This window comes from Ictidomys tridecemlineatus, chromosome 1 (genome assembly GCF_052094955.1).
Source record: "Ictidomys tridecemlineatus isolate mIctTri1 chromosome 1, mIctTri1.hap1, whole genome shotgun sequence".
Taxonomy (NCBI): domain Eukaryota; kingdom Metazoa; phylum Chordata; class Mammalia; order Rodentia; family Sciuridae; genus Ictidomys; species Ictidomys tridecemlineatus.
The window spans coordinates 150,590,511-150,606,961 of NC_135477.1; the positions used below are offsets into that span (position 1 = coordinate 150,590,511).

The following is a 16,451-nucleotide window of genomic DNA, read 5'->3' on the forward strand; positions in this document are numbered from 1 at the left end:
AGAAGAAAAGGAGGACTGAAAGAATTTTCTATTAGTAGAAATGAAATGTCCAAACAGGCTAAAGAATAAGGTATCAGATTTTGTTTATTTGTAGTGGCACAGATCAATCCCACAACCTCATGCATACTAGGCAAGCAAGCACTCTACTGATCCAGCCCCAAGATCAGTTTTTAAAACACTGAACTTTATAACGGTCTTTGGGGAAACTCAATATTTAGTATTCAAAATATAAGAGTGGGGAGTGTGACTGTATTATAGCTTAACATGTGTAAGGCTTTGATTTTTTTCTTTAAGACTTTGTTTTGATCCTCAATGCACTCAAAAAAAATTTTTTTTTCAACTTAAAAACCAAATTCAGCAATCTTACCTTGGACAATGTGTATACATGTGTATATGAATTGTCTTTGTAACAATATAAAGTCTTTCATTTAATTATATTTGTAAAAATAACCTGAACATACTCAAGAGGGAATTAGTCAAAGTATAACATATTCAGAAAGTAGAAAACTATCCAGCTGTAAAAAAGAATGAGGAATTTCTAATGCACTAAAATGGAAAAATCTGTAAGAAATTAGAAAAGCAAGTTACAAAATAAACATGCAATATGCAACTTTTATGTTAAAATAAAAAGGGGAAGGAGAAGAAAGTATATAATTGAATTTACATTAAAACAAACTGGGAAAAGGCAGACTACTAGTAACTGGTTACCCATACAAAGAAAGAATGGGGTACATCACAGCAAAAGAGAAAATGAGTTGTGTTTTGTTTTCTTTTGTTTTAAAATAACACCTATTCAATATCTGAATTTTAGATGGGCACAGTGATGTACTCCTATAATCCCAAAGACTTGGGGAGTCTGAGGCAGGAGGATTGCATGTTCAAAACCAGCCTCAGCAACTTACTGAGAATATAAGCAACATAGCAAGACACTGTTATCAAAATAAAAATTAATTAATTAATCTAAGTTCATTTTTTTAAACTTCTTTAGTTGTATATGGACTCAATGCCTTTGTTTTTATGTGGTACTAGGATCGAACCTAGCGCCTCACACTTGTGAGGCAAGTGCTCTACCACTGAGTTACAACTCCATCCCCGTAAGTCCATATTTTTAAAAATTTTTAGTTGTTGATGGATCTTTATTTATTTACATGTGGTGCTGATAATCTAACCCAATGCCACACACATGCTAGGCAAAAGCTCTACACCACTGAGCTACAACCTCAACCCCTAAATTCATATTTTAAAAACAATAAAATCGGAGCTGGGTTTGTAGAATGCTTGCCTAGCATGTGTGAGGCACTGGGTTTATCCTCAGCACCACAAAAAAAATAAAGAAATAGAAAAATATAATAACATTATTTTAAAAATAAAATAAAATCACAAATAATCTTAACAGAAAAAAAAAAAGGCCTTAAGATTGAGTTTCAATAGCCAGACACAGTGACCTACTCTTGTAATCCCAGCAGCTCGGGAGGCTAAGGCAGGAGGATCATGAGTTCAAAACCAGCCTCAGGGACTAGGGCTATAGCATAGTGGCAGAGTGCTTGTCTAGGACATGTGAGGCACTGGGTTCAATCTTAGCACACCATAAAAATAAACAAATAAAAAAAAATAGAGGCATTTACAACTACAAAAATTTTGTTTAAAAATAAACAAAAACCCAGCCTCAGCAAAAGTGAGGCACTAAGCAATTAAATGAGACCTGGTCTCTAAATAAAATACAAACTTGGGATAGGGCTGTGGCTCATAGTTTGAGTGCCCCCAAGTACACCAAAAATCCCCACTAGTATACCCCACCAAAAAAAAAAAAAAAAAAATCAAAGTTTCAACCCCGATCTTTACAGCAATTTAAAGATTAAAGTACCTCACATTCAAGTAGAGGAACCAAGTAAAAAAAACGATGTATAGTAATTAAAGGAACTACTCCAAGATTTTAAACTTTAAAACATCTTATAAACATTATTTATACTGGTTTCGGCTTTGAAATTATCAAAATTGAAAACCAAAATTGAAACATTAAAAAAAAAAAAGGAATGATTTTTCTAAGTTGTAGTCGGACACAATTAATTAATTAATTAATTAATTAATTTGTTTGTTTGTTTGTTTATTTATTTATATGTGGGGCTAAGGATGGAACCCAGGGCCTTGCACGTGCTAGGAGAGCACTCTGCCCCTAAGCCACAACCCCATCCCTGAAAAATTATTCTTGACAATGTAAATTGTAGGTAAATACTCTAACATTTTACTAGTATCTATAGATAGAATGAGGATTTTTAAATCTTGCGGCAAAACAAACTGGTTTATTGAAGCCTATATTTAAGGCACACTTTAGGTTTAATAATTATTAGATTAGTTTAACAAACTTTGTTAAGTACATGTTCATGGTACAAAAATTAAAAAGAAAAAATGTCACCAAAACTCCCACCACATGGTATATATATCTCAAAATTATCTCTTTATACTTAAATGTTTACTTTCAAATTCTTTACAAACTCAGGTTTTCTCTTTAGCAATTTTTTCTAGTTTTAATTTGTTCTTTTTATACATTGTCATGTATAATTAAAATAGAATAGAATGTATTTTGATATATTATACATATATAAAGTATAACTTCCCATTCTTTTGGATGTACATGATATGGATTTATTCTGGTTATGTATTCATATATGAACATTGGAAAGTTATATCCAATTCATTCTACTATTTTTTCCCATTCCCTTCATCTAATCCAAGGAATTTCTATTCTTCCCATCTCGCCCCTTACTGTATTAGCATCTGCATATCAGAGAGAACGTTCAGCCTTGAAAAACAAACTTTTAACAAGATAAAATAAATTAATAACAATTAATTCATAAAATTCTCAAAAGAATAAGTGGAGTCTTGCTAAAGATAACAAAAACTGGGTTATATCCGGGCTGGGGATGTGGCTCAAGCAGTGGCACGCTGGCCTGGCATGCGTGCAACCCGGGTTCGATCCTCAGCACCACATACAAACAAAGATGTTGTGTCCACCGAAAACTAAAAAATAAATATTAAAATTCTTTCTCTCCTCTCCCTCTCTTTAAAAAAAAAACTGGGTTATACTAAAGGCAATTGCAACTCATAATTCCATCATGTATATTACCCTATAGATCAACTACCAAGTTATTACCTTTCATTTTTGAGTGTGTGTTAATCAATGGATCAGAACAAATCCTGCAGGGCCACCATGGGCGTCTCTTGAATTTTGCCCAAATGAGATCTCCAACTTCATACTTCAGTGGTGTAGACTTTTTCTTGGGTTGACACTTTAAATAGAGAAAACATAGATCATCAGTAAAAATCAAAACCTTCTGAGACAGTATTATCATCTTACTATTAACCTTCAAAATAGGCAACACCTAAAAAATTTCAAACGAAACCACCTGGGCCAGGTAACAATGACAAAATAAAACTAACTTACTTTGCCATATTTATTCACAATATAGCCCTTTCACAGTCAAATTCTCAATTTATATTTGGTTTACTAAACAACTCTATTTATAGACTTAAAATTAAGCTGTTTTGATTTAGAACAAAAAACTGAAATAGGCCAGGCACAGTGGCTTTGGGAAGGAGGGGAAGGGCTGAGGATGTGTCTTACTAAGTGGTTAAGTGCCCCAGGGTTCAATCCCCAGTACCTTAAATAAATAAAAGCTAAGACTCTACACAAAATCTCATAGAATGTTTTAGGATACTTCTAAATACTCATAGAAGTTAAATCTCATTGGAAATACTATGATTAGTTCTGCCTGTATACTACAGAAGTACAAGAAAATTAGACAGGAACTACTTTTTTTCTATTTTCAGTACTAGCTGTTGAAACCAAAGGTATTTTACCACTGAGTTATACCCCCAGCCCTTTTATTATGAGGCAGTCTCTAAATTGCCAGGCTGGCCCCAAACCTTGAATCCTCCTGCCATGGTATCCCAAATCACTGGAATTATAGGAATGTCCCATTATGCCCCACAGAAACTACATCTCATTTTCTTTTAAAAAGTTCTGAGGAAGCCCTGGGCAATGGCGTGATACTGTAATCCCAACAGCTCAGGAGGCTGAGGCAGGAGGCTTATAAATTAAATAAAAAAGAACTGGGGATGTAGCTCAGTGATAAATCATGCTTAAATTCAACCTGGAATACGGGTTGGGGGGGGGATTAAAGGTCCATTTGTTAACATTATCAGTTCAGAAAAACATAACTTCAAAACTTCTTGACTTGGAGCTGGGGTTGTAGGTCAGTGGTAGAGGACTGCCTAGCACATGAGGCACTGACTAAGCTCAATCCTTAAACAACCACGTAAAAATAAAGGTATTCTGTCCAGCTACAACTAAAAAAAAAAAAAAAAAAAACTTATTGACTTAAAACCTTAAAATAAAAAATAAATGGGGGGGATACTAAATGGGAAAACAAATATTTTATTTACCTATATTAAAAACTACTGGGGGGGGCTGGGGTTGTGGCTCAGCCTACCACATGCAAAGCGTTGGGTTCAATTCTCAGCAACACAAAAAAATAAATTAATAAAATAAAGGCACTGTGTCCAAATACAAAAAAAAAAAAAAAACAAAAAAAAAAAAACCTACTACCTGACTAGGTCCCTATGAATTTGACATAATTTGATGTGTGGTTAAATATAATTTTCAGTTATTGAACAATATGGAACTTGTTTATTCAAGTCCTAAATGACTTAAAGTTAACTAAAGCTTATTGATATTTATTGTGTCAAGCAGCCAGTTCATCTTTACAGGTAAAGAATATTATTACCCTATTTACCATATTCCCTATTATAACATTTATTTAGTAGCAGTCCCAGGATTCAACTTTGGCCAGTTCAATTCCACAGCTCAAAGCCTGAAGCCCTACCATATCATCCAATAACAATAAACCCCACTATAACTACTCTACTCTCTAACTTTATTATAATATATACACATATATGCACCATAATCAATCTAGAACATGGTATTAATTCCATCTTCCCCTCTACAACTACTATAAAAGTATTACACTATATAATTAGAAGTACAGCCATAAAACACATGTGTCCAATAGAGAAGAAAAACTGAGTGGTTATCAGGTCAAGCCAGTAGCCAAAATCACACAATCACACAAAGCAGCAATGAATGTTTTCTTCTGACTTTATCACAAATTATGCCACCTTAAATAAATCGGTTTAATTCAGCTTCAGTTTGCTATGCATAAAAATGGGAAATTTAATCTACCATGAACCATGAAATAAAAATAACAGTTCAACTCCTAGTATTTTAACTCAAGATAAAAGAACAGATGAAAAAAATATTTAAAGTGGTTTGATATGAAAACTACACAATATGTAAGTACAGATGAACTCATGACACTGAAAATGTAATACAAAGTTACATACAAACTTTATATTTTTTATGTGGCTCTATATTTATAAACTACTGTGGAAGCTATAATAATTATCGAAAAAACAGGCAGAGTGCTGTATATCAGTTATCCCAGAGAATCCTAAATTCAAGGCTAGCCTCAGCAGTTTAGCAAGGCCCTAAGCAACTTAGGGAGACTCCGTCTCAAAAATAAAAAATAAAAACTGGTTGGGGATGTAGCTCAGTGTTTAGATACTCCTGGGTTCAATCCCTGGTACCAAAATTATAATAATAAAGCCACTGAGAAACAGGAACAAAATACTGCTTCATTAAATTGGTGATTCCACAGATAAAGATTTTCACAAAACTGAAATACTGATTTTTTTTCTCATTCTACATTAATAATACCACAATGACCAAATAAAATAGCACTGTGTTTGATCCCCACCCCCATGCTTGTGAATGGGAACTGATTAGGAAACTCAGTCTTTCTGGATGATCAAGATAAAGATCCTTAAGGGAGACTCTAATCCAATGTAACTGTGTCCTTACAAGCAAGGAAAACTTTGAAACAATGACAGGCAAGCATAGCCCCGAGATGAGGTAAAGATAAAGGAAGTACAGCACACAAGCCAAAGAACACTTAACTAAGACAGTAAGACATGAAGGCAAAAGTACAAAACAAATGCACAATCACTCCTCAGAAGGAATGGGCTCTGAGGAAATATCTTTCTTTTTTTTTTTTTTCTCTTTTTCTTCTGGAACCAGGGATTGAACCCAAGGGTGCTTAACCACTGAACAACATTCCCAGCCCTTTCTATATTTTATTTAGAGACAAGGCCTCACTAAATTGCTGAGGCTGGCTTTGAATTCATAATACTCCTGCCTCAGCCTCCTGATCTCTGGAATTCCAAGCCTGAGCCATTTAATTGGCTTCTATGTTAATATTAATTGAATGTTAACACACAGTGAGTGGTTAGTTCTTAAGAACTAACTTGCTCTGGGACATAATGGAAACTTAGTTAAAAGCTCAATATTTAAAAACAGCTGGTCATAGCCCAATACACTGTCTTTTAAAATAACTTGCTTGTGCTCAATTCGGCAGCACATATACTAAAACTGGGACTATACAGAAAAGACCCCTGCAAAAGAATGACATACCAATTTGTGCAGAGCTCCATATTTTTCACACATTTATACTGTATCAAGGTTGTGATCATCTTGTGGCATCAAGATGAAAATGTCACAACTATCTGGACAGTTGAAAATATTTAACTGGGAATATGAGCTTTCTTTAGTTACAAAGGTATTGTAGTGCTAGTTTTGGTTGGCTTGGTAATAAATATGTGAAACATTTGAAAAACCCTTCTAAATATATATATAGTGATATAAGACTTGGGGAGTGGGGGTAAGCACTAGAGTCTTAGCTAACAGAACTTCTTGCAAATACATGGACTAGAGTGTCATTTAAGTTACTAAGAATACCCATAAAATTAAGTCTTCATAAAAAGACAAAAGCAATAAAGAAAAAAACATGTCTTTTAGAGAGCTTCTGTTGTTTTGGGTACTGGGGGATTTAATGAAAAAAGACTTTACCACTGTGTCAAATTTCCAGTCCTTTTTATTTTCAGACAGGGTCTCCCTAAATTGCTTAGGGCCTTGCTAAATTGCTAAGACCAACCTTGAACTTGCAAGACTCCCGGCTCAGAGTCTCAGAGTCCCAAGTTCTGCCTGGGATTACAGGTGTGTGCCACTGAGCTATAATTTTAGAAACTAGTTGAAACTACCTAAGAATAACTTCAGGTGCTGGGGATGTAGCTTGGTTGTAGAGCACTTGCCCAGCATATACTATGACATAGATTTAATTCTCAGCATCAAACAAAAAAAGAATCCCTAAAATTTATACTAAACACAACAAAGTGGGAGACATCAATCCTACCTTATCACTACACTAGTTATTCAAAATGTATACAGATTCGATGGGTGTAGTAGGGAACACCTATAATCCCAGCAATTTAGGAAGATGATACAAGAGGATCACAGAGTTTGAGGCCAGCCTTGGCAATTTAGTGAGACCCTCGGCAACTCAGAAGACCCTGCCTCAAAATAAAAAAATAAAAAGGACTGGGGGCAGGGGCTGGGGTTCTAGCTCAGTGGCAGAACACTTGCCTGATATGTGAGGCACTGGATTCGATTCTCAGCACTGGATATAAATAAATAAAGGTTCATTGACAACCCAAAAAAATATTAAAAAAAAAAAGACTGGGGACGTACCTCAGTGGTAAAGTGTCCCTGGATTCAATCCCCAACTTAAATAAAAGGCAGAGATTAGGCAGAATCGATTTTAAATACACATTCTAACATAAAATTCTTTACCCTGCAAAAATACAAAGAAACAGAGCTAAATATGGTTTCAGACAACAAAACTAGGAGCTATCCACCAAGAGACAATCATAAAGAAAACTTCTAAAAGACATGCTTCAGATCAGGTGCAGTAGTGCACACCTATAATCACAGAGGCTGGGGGGGCTGAGACAGGAGGACCTCAAGTTCAAAGCTATCCTTAGAAACTTAGCAAAACTCTGTCTAAAAATAAAATGTAAAAAAAGGTCTGGGGATTTGGTTCAGTCATTAAAAGTCCCTGAGTTCAAGCTGTGGTTACCACCCCCCAAAAAATTAATAAGGTTCTATTACAGTTTATAACAAGAAAGAATTAAAACTCACCATGCTCCACATTGGAAAGGGTTAAATGAGCTAAAGTATTGTAAAATCTACATATGTTTAGGGAGGACCAAAATATTTTAAATTGTCCAGTAGGTTGTGTGCAGACCTGTAACCTCAGCAACTAGGGAGACTGAGGCAAGTGGATCACAAGTTGGAGGCTAGCCTTGGCAATTTATGAGACCCTGTATCCAAAAAAAAACATAGCTTGGTGGTAGAGCACCCCTCAGTTACATCCCCAGTTTAAAAAAAAAAAATTTCACCAGGTGCAGTGGCCCACACCTGTAATCCCAGCAGCTTGGGTGGCTGAGGCAAGGCAAGAGGATAACAAGTTCAAATCCAGCCTTAATCAACTTGACAAAATCCTAAGCCATTTAATGAGATCCTATCTCAACATAAAAAATAAAAAGGGCTGAGGATGTGGTTCAGTAGTAAAGTGCCCCTGATTCAATCCCCAGAACAACAACAACAAAGTTGAAATAACAGAAATATGGCTAAATAAAGTTAGAACAACATGCTGGTATATACCAATTGTCAATAAAAAACTATGATGAGAAGCTGGGCAACTTAGGAGAGGCTGAGGCAGGAGCATCCCAAGTTTCAGGTCAGCCTCTGCAAATAAGGAGACCCTGTCTCAAAGTAAAAAGGCTGGCAACATTATTCAGTGGTAGAGTGCCCCTAGGTTCAATCCCCAGCCAATAGTGCAAGGGAAAAACAAAAACAAAACTATTATGAGAAGCCAGAAATTAAGGGGGGAAAAAAAACCAAACCTTTAACTCAGGAGACTGAGGCAGGAGGATGACAAGTTCCGGGCCAGCCTAAGCAACTTAGAACTTGTCTCAAAATAAAGTAAAAAGGGGCTGGGGATGTGGCTCAAGCGGTAGCATGCTCGCCTGGCATGCGTGCGGCCCGGGTTCGATCCTCAGCACCACATACAAACAAAGATGTTGTGTCCACCGATGACTAAAAAAAAATAAATATTTTAAAAAATTCTCTCTTTCTCTACTCTCTCTCTCTTTAAAATAAAATAAAATAAAATAAAGTAAAAAGGATTGAGAATGTATGTAGCTCAGGGACACAGAACATGCCTAGTAATGTACAAGGTCCTAGGTTCCATCCCCAGTATCATTCGGAAAAAAAAAAAAGTGTTGGGGTCATGATTTTTTTCCTTCTTTCAAAACTTTCTTTAATCGTGTGATTTATACAATAAGTTAAATAAAAATATATAAGGAGGACTATGGGTATAGCTCAGTGGTAGAGTGTTTGCCTATCCATGAATAGACCATGGTTCCACCCCCAGCACCATGATAATAGACACACACACACACACACACACAGAGAGAGACACACACACATACACACACACACACACACACACACACACGCCAAACAGGTTTTTAAATTTTGCCTGCTGCACCTCTAGTCAACTTAAGGATGTGATTTTTTTTTTTCTTTTGATTTATTTTTCCACACTAGGAACTAAACCCAGAGGGGGTCTACCACTGAGCTACACCTCCAACCCATTTTTATATTTTTCATTTGAAACAGAGTCCCACTAAGTTGCCTAGGATGGCCTCAAATATTCCTGCACCAGCCTGCCAAGTCACCATGATTAGGGTACAATGTATTAATAATACCCCAGGGGGCTGGGGATGTGGCTCAAGCGGTAGCGTGCTCGCCTGCATGTGTGCGGCCCCGGGTTCGATCCTCAGCACCACATACCAACAAAGATGTTGTGTCCGCCGAGAACTGAAAAATAAATGTTAAAAATTCTAAAAAAAATAAATAAAATAATACCACAGAACCTTACTGTCAATTGACAGTAGAGACCATTATCTTACCTATGCCACCCTAGAGTGTCATATAGTAGTAATACACTATATGCTATGGTAAAATTTGCTGACTAGATTAACAATAGTAATCAGATCACACTTTCACTCAAATATATGCTGTTTGCTAAGTGGAAAACAATAATTATTCTTAGGGAGGACATTTATAGAAAACACTAATTTTTTATATATATTAACCATTTATTTTCAAGGAAAATGCTTTCCTTTATATTCAAAGCATTTTATAGACATGCAGAGAGGCACAGAACTAACAGAGGCTGGAACAAACATGTCCTCAAGGAACTAATGGAAGAGAAAAACAAAGAAAATACTATAATTGCTAAGGTGAAAGGGGGACAATTCTTGGGGAAGGAAACCGACTAGCTTTATCATTAGTAACAAATTTCTCAGGATAATCTTTAAAAGATAATAACAGTCAAGAAAAGCTTAGCAGATTGAGATGCAACGCAGCAGTAGAGCATATGCTTAGAATGTAAGAGGCCTTGAGCTCAATTCCTAGCACTACAAAAAGGCATCAGGCAAAGTGGCATTCACCTGTAATTCCAATTACTCTGGAGGCTCAGACAGAAGGAGGAAAAGTTGAAGGCCAGCTTGGGCTATTTGGTGAGAACCATCCCCGCCCTGCCACCCACGCTGGGGGGGGGGGGGTGCTGAAGATGTAGCTCAGTGGTAGAACTCTTGCCTACCCAGTACCACCTCCCCCATCCACCCACCACCCCCCAAATATAGAGAAAAAAAATTATTTGCCTGCTTTGCAAAAAAAATAATAGAGACTAGTCCTAGGTACTATTTCTCTTTTCAATCTTGTATTTCACCATTCTCTACCACAAAAGATTTATACTACACTGTCCACAGCTCCCTCTTATAGGTTGCAGTTGTTATTTTTCCATACCCTCTCCACTTAGCATTCCTTTATTACTCCCAGGTACCCTCAGAGAAGCCTTCTCATCATTTCTTTGATCAAGTGCCTCTTCCCTATACTCTACACTTTTTTTTTTGGAGGGGGGGGGAGTGTGTGTGGTGCTAGGGATTGAACCAAGGCCTTGTGCATGCACAGCAAGCACTCTACCAACTGAACTATATCCCCAGCCCCAAGAGAGTTTTTCTAAGTTTGCTTGGCAAGCAATCCTCCTGCCTCAGCCTCCCAAGTTGGTGGCATCAAAACATGTACAACCAAGCTGGCTTACTCAATGCCTCTTACCTCATCATTACACTGAATTATCTATTCATCTATTCCACCAGTCTCTAAACTACAAGGACAAAGTATCAACTGCCTTTAGAAATGCGACCATTTTCTAAAAAAAAATTGTGTCCAATAAAATAACATCTAAATGAACCAAAATAAACAACAATCAATCATTTCCTAAAGGAGCAGAATTAGAAGCCTTACTATATCCACTGAAACATCTATCAAAAAGTGTAAGGACCTTTGTCCACAAAACTCTTGTCTTTAAAAAGATAAACGAGACATTAAATACATTCACAATAAATGTCTTGACTTCTAAGATGGCTAACAGATGGAGACAGAATATCAAAATTTAGTCACCAGTCAGATGTGGTGGCACCTGTCTAAAATCCAAGCAACTAAAGCTAAAATAGGAGGATCCCAAGTTTGTGGTCAGACTTGGCAACTTAGTGACACACCGTCTCAAAATAAAAAGAGCTGGGATATAGTCCAGTGGTATAGTACCCCTGGATTTAATCCTTAGTACTGAAAAAAAAAAATTAACTCAAAGGCTATTTAACTGCACTTCACTATGCATCCTTCAGATTAAGAATTATTCTCCTAGACAGGGCTGGAAACGTGGCTCAAGCGGTAGCGCGCTCACCTGGTGTGCGTGCAGCCCGTGTTCGATCCTCAGCACCACATACAAACAAAGATGTTGTGTCCGCCAATAACTGAAAAATAAATATTGAAATTCTCTTTCTCCTCTCTCCCTCTCTCTTAAAAAAAAAAATTAAAAAAAAAAGTTAAGTACTCTATCTTTAAAAAAAAAAAAAAAAAAGAATTATTCTCCTAGACACCCTGATGGCAGAACTCTCACCATTCAAAATAAATATTTCACTACTGTAAAATATAAAAGTGTTTATATTTTAAAAGTGTTTCTTTCCCAAACAATTATTCATCATGAGGGCAGGAAATACAGTTCAGTCACCCAAGTATGCTATCAAGTTTGAAGTAACCCTACATTATAGAAAGCTCACTAATCAATATTACTCAATTTGGGAATGCAGCCAGTGGCAGAGCACTTGCTTAGCACATGTGAAACCATGGGCTCAATCTCCAGCACTACCAAAACAAATAAAAAACAAAACTCTCTTAAACCTCTGTTAGGTTTCATTTCAATCTTTCCAAGCACATATAAAAACAAATCCACTTCTAATGGTTTGTGACTGTGACATTTCCAGCAATTTTTTTTTGAGAGAGAGAATTTTTTAATATTTATTTATTTATTTGTTTATTTATTTATTTATTTTAGAGAGAGTGAGAGAGAGGGGGCAGAGGGAGAGAGAATTTTAACATTTATTTATTTTTTCTTAGTTCTCGTAGGACACAACATCTTCGTTTGTATGTGGTGCTAAGGATCGAACCTGGGCGCACACTAGGCGAGCGCGCTACCGCTTGAGCCACATCCCCAGCCCTTAATATTTATTTTTTAGTTTTCCACAGACACAACATCTTTGTATGTGGTGCTTTTTAAAATTGTTTTTTGTTGTTGTTGTTGTTGTTGTTGTTTTTTAAAGAGAGAGAGAGTTTTTTTAATATTTATTTTTTTTTAGTTTTCAGCGGACACAACATCTTTGTTTGTATGTGGTGCTGAGGATCAAATCCGGCCGCATGCATGCCAGGTGAGCGCGCTACCACTTGAGCCACATCCCCAGCCCATTTCCAGCAATTTTTAACACAAACATTCATTAAGCAGGTGTTAAATGCTTTAAAATCATTCTAGAGTCTTCAACTTTCATAGATTTCTCCATAAAAACAAAGAAAAAAACAAAATAGCAACATACATACAATATTCCATTAAAATCAAAAATGTTCATCTCAACCAAATCACACATTGAGCTAAGTAAAATAACTACACTAAGTACAGTGATTTAGCAAGCTACATTTGGGCACAATAAAAAGCAGATATTGTGTTGAACACTTAACATGCAATAATTTTATCTCATGACCTCATTTCAGTTTCTGAGTATAGGGCTAGGAAGGCAATCTTTTCCATTCTGCAGATAAGAAAATTAAGACAAAAATTAATTTGCTCTCCCCTGATTCACAATAGAGTACCAAAACACCTAAAGTCACAGTTCAAACCAGACTCTACTAAAAATGTTTTTCATGGTTGTACCAATCTAATTCCCAGAATATACTCTTTCAGATCTGCTAAATCAGACTTTCCTTTAAAAAAAAAAAAAATACATCTATTTTTAGTTGTTGATGGACCTTTATTTTACTTATTTATATGTGGTGCTGAGAATCAAACCCAGTGCCTCACATACATGCTAAGCCAGTGCTCCACCACTGAGTACAATCCCAGCCCCAGAATTTTCTAAAATTAGAAATCCCAGCCCCAGAATCCTAAAATTAGAAATCTATATGCAGCAAAATGAAATTAAACCCCTTTTTTCACCATGCACAAAAATCAACTCAAAGTAGATCAAGGACATAGGAATTAGACCAGAGACCTTGTGTCTAATAGAAGAAAAAGTGGGCCCAAAATTTCATCATATCAGATTAGGCCCCAACTTCCTTAATAAGACTCCTAAAGCACAAGTAATACAATCAAGAATCAACAAATGGGACAGATTCAAACTAAAAGCTTCTTCTCAGCAAAAGAAACAATCAATGAGGTGAAGAGAAAGCCTACAGAATGGGAGCAAATTTTTACCACACTCACATCAGATAGAGCACTAATCTCCAGGATACATAAAGCACTCAAAAAACTTAACATCAAAAAAAACAAATAACCCAATCAATAAATGGACTAAGGAACTGAACAGACACTTATTAGCAGAAGATATATGATCGATCAACAAATATATGAAAAATGTTCAACATCTCTAGTAATCAGAGAAACGCAAATCAAAACTACTCTAAGATTTCATCTCATGCCAGTTAAAATGGCAGTTATCAAGAATATAAGCATCAATAGGTGTTGGCGAGATTGTGAGGGAAAAGACACACTCTTACATTTCTGATGGGACTGCAAATTGGTGTAAACAATCTGGAAAGCAGTATGGAGATTCCTTAGAAAACTTGGAATGGAATCATCATTTGACCCAGCTATCCCACTCCTGGGTCTATACCCAAAAGACTTAAAAACAGCATACTACAGTGACACACCCCAATCAATGTTTACAGCAGCACAATTCACAACAGCTGTGCAACCAATCTAAGATGTCCTTCAACAGAGGAATGGATAAAGAAACTGTGGGGTGGGTGTGGGGGTGTGTGTGTGTATACACATGCAATGAAACATTACTCAGCATTTAAAAATAATAAAATTATGGCATTTGCAGGTAAATGGACAGAGTTGGAGAATATCATTCTAATTAAGCAAAGTAAGTCAATCCCAAAAAACCTAAAGCTGAATGTTTTCTCTAATAAGTGGATGCTAATCCATAATGGGGTGGGAGGCATGAATGGAGGAACGTCAGATTGGGCAAGGGGGGCGTGGTATGGGGGTAGAAAAGATGGTGAAATGAAACAGGCATCATCATCCCAGGTATGATGTGACTATTTTGCATACAACCAGAAGAAAAATTGTGCTCCATTTGTGTACTATGAATTGAAGTGCATTCTATTGTCATGTACAACTAATCAGAATAATAAAAAGAACTCTATCTATATTTAAAAAAAATTTCTACAATATTTAAACTAACTCCCACCTCCCCAAACTTTTTGGAAATTCAAATATTCCCATTGTGAAGAACAACTAACTAAAGCTTAAAAAGTCTATTCACATGAAGTCACTAATGCTGTTCTCTAGAGTTGTCAATACAATGCTGGTTTGCCAGCAAACTTTTCTTGAGCCCAAGAGGAAGGCACTGACTGAAGTAACTGGCATAGTTCAAAAAAGCAGTACTTTTAAGTATGCCTACTTCTCACCACTTTTGCCAGGGATGAGGGAGGTGCAGTGCTGGGAATGGAACCCAGAGTCTCACAAACACTGAACTATACTCTCAGACCTTTCATCTCATTTTTAAAAGCCAAGAAATGATCTAGATGTTGAAGAGGGACTTGGTTAAATAAATTATATAATATCAATATGTAAGAATGTGCGAATTTATACTCAAATTTTATACAACACACATATACACAAAATACAAAAAAGTTTACAAAAAACATATTATAGCCTGGCGCAATGGCACACACCTGTAATCCCAGTTGCTTGGGAGGTTGAGACGAGTTCAAAGCCAGCCTCAGCAACTTAGTGAGGCACTAAGCAACTCAATGAGACCCTGTCTCTAAACACAATACAAAATAGGGCTAGGGATGTGGCTCAGTGGTCAAGTTCCCTGGTACAAAAAAAATATATACATATATACTATAAACCCAAATTGTATAAAGACATACATTTTCTTTTTTTTTTTTTAATTTTTTTTTAGTCATAGTTGGACACAATACCTTTATTTTATTTATTTATTTTTATGTGGTGCTGAGGACTGAACCCTGAACCTCATACGTGTTAGACGAGGCTCTACCACTGAGCCACAACCCCAGCCCCAAGACATACATTTTCACATAAGAATTTACATACAGAAAACTCTAGAAGGATAAAATTCACAACAATAACTGAATCTCTGAATGTTGTCATAAAACTTTTTTTAATCCGTACAGAACTGACTGGATATTGAATCCAGAACCTGGTATAGACTAGGCCAGCATTTTATTTTAAAATTTTACTTGTAAACAGGGTGTCACTAAGTTGCCCAGTCTAGACTTGAACTTTGGATTCTCCTGCCTCCATCTGGGATTACAGACATGCTGCAAGCAAGCCTGGTTTGTCAAATAAATTTTTGGCTTGTCTAGACTTTGTAATATTCCTACACTGAACACACTTATGTTTCAGGTCCATTTTTATACTGACAAAAAATTCATAACAAAGAATTCACCCTTTTAACAATTTAAGTGTCTGAATTAATGGAGTTTTTCATAAATGAATACTGCATAAGATTTCTAAGGAAATTAAACACATACTAGCTCCGTAGGCCAAAATGTATGCAGAGAAATCCAACAGGGCAAAAATTCCTACTAATAGTTCATAAAATGCACCAAACAAATCAGCACTATCATCCTCCAAATTCTCATCAAAAAATCTGAAAATGTCTCTATATCCATTTATATCATCTATAAAATGATAATGAAGTAGGACCTACTTCTCAGTGATATTGGAAGTACTGATGAGTTAATCAGATATTGGAAGTGTTGATGAGTTAATACGCAAACACCTTAGTACTTAAAGTGCCAATAGCTGTAAAGTGTTAAATACCATAGTGTTAGCTTGCATCTA

At 36.1% G+C, this 16,451-nt stretch overlaps 1 protein-coding gene and 1 pseudogene across 14 annotated transcripts in view; one reads left to right on the top strand and one right to left on the bottom strand.

Moving 5' to 3' along the window:
• Window positions 1-16,451, bottom strand: part of Nsd1 (nuclear receptor binding SET domain protein 1) — a 156,888-nt gene that overhangs the window by 97,684 nt on the left and 42,753 nt on the right. For 13 of the 14 annotated variants that reach the window (XM_040272116.2, XM_040272118.2, XM_005333164.4 and 10 more), the window contains one exon: window positions 3,152-3,287. In XM_040272116.2, coding sequence (XP_040128050.1) covers window positions 3,152-3,287 — 136 coding nt within the window. Of the gene's footprint in view, window positions 1-3,151; window positions 3,288-9,726; window positions 9,790-16,451 lie in introns of those variants that run through there. The other variant, XM_078049318.1, reaches the window with a different exon arrangement.
• On the top strand, window positions 6,458-6,555 carry LOC144367714 (U6 spliceosomal RNA; annotated as a pseudogene).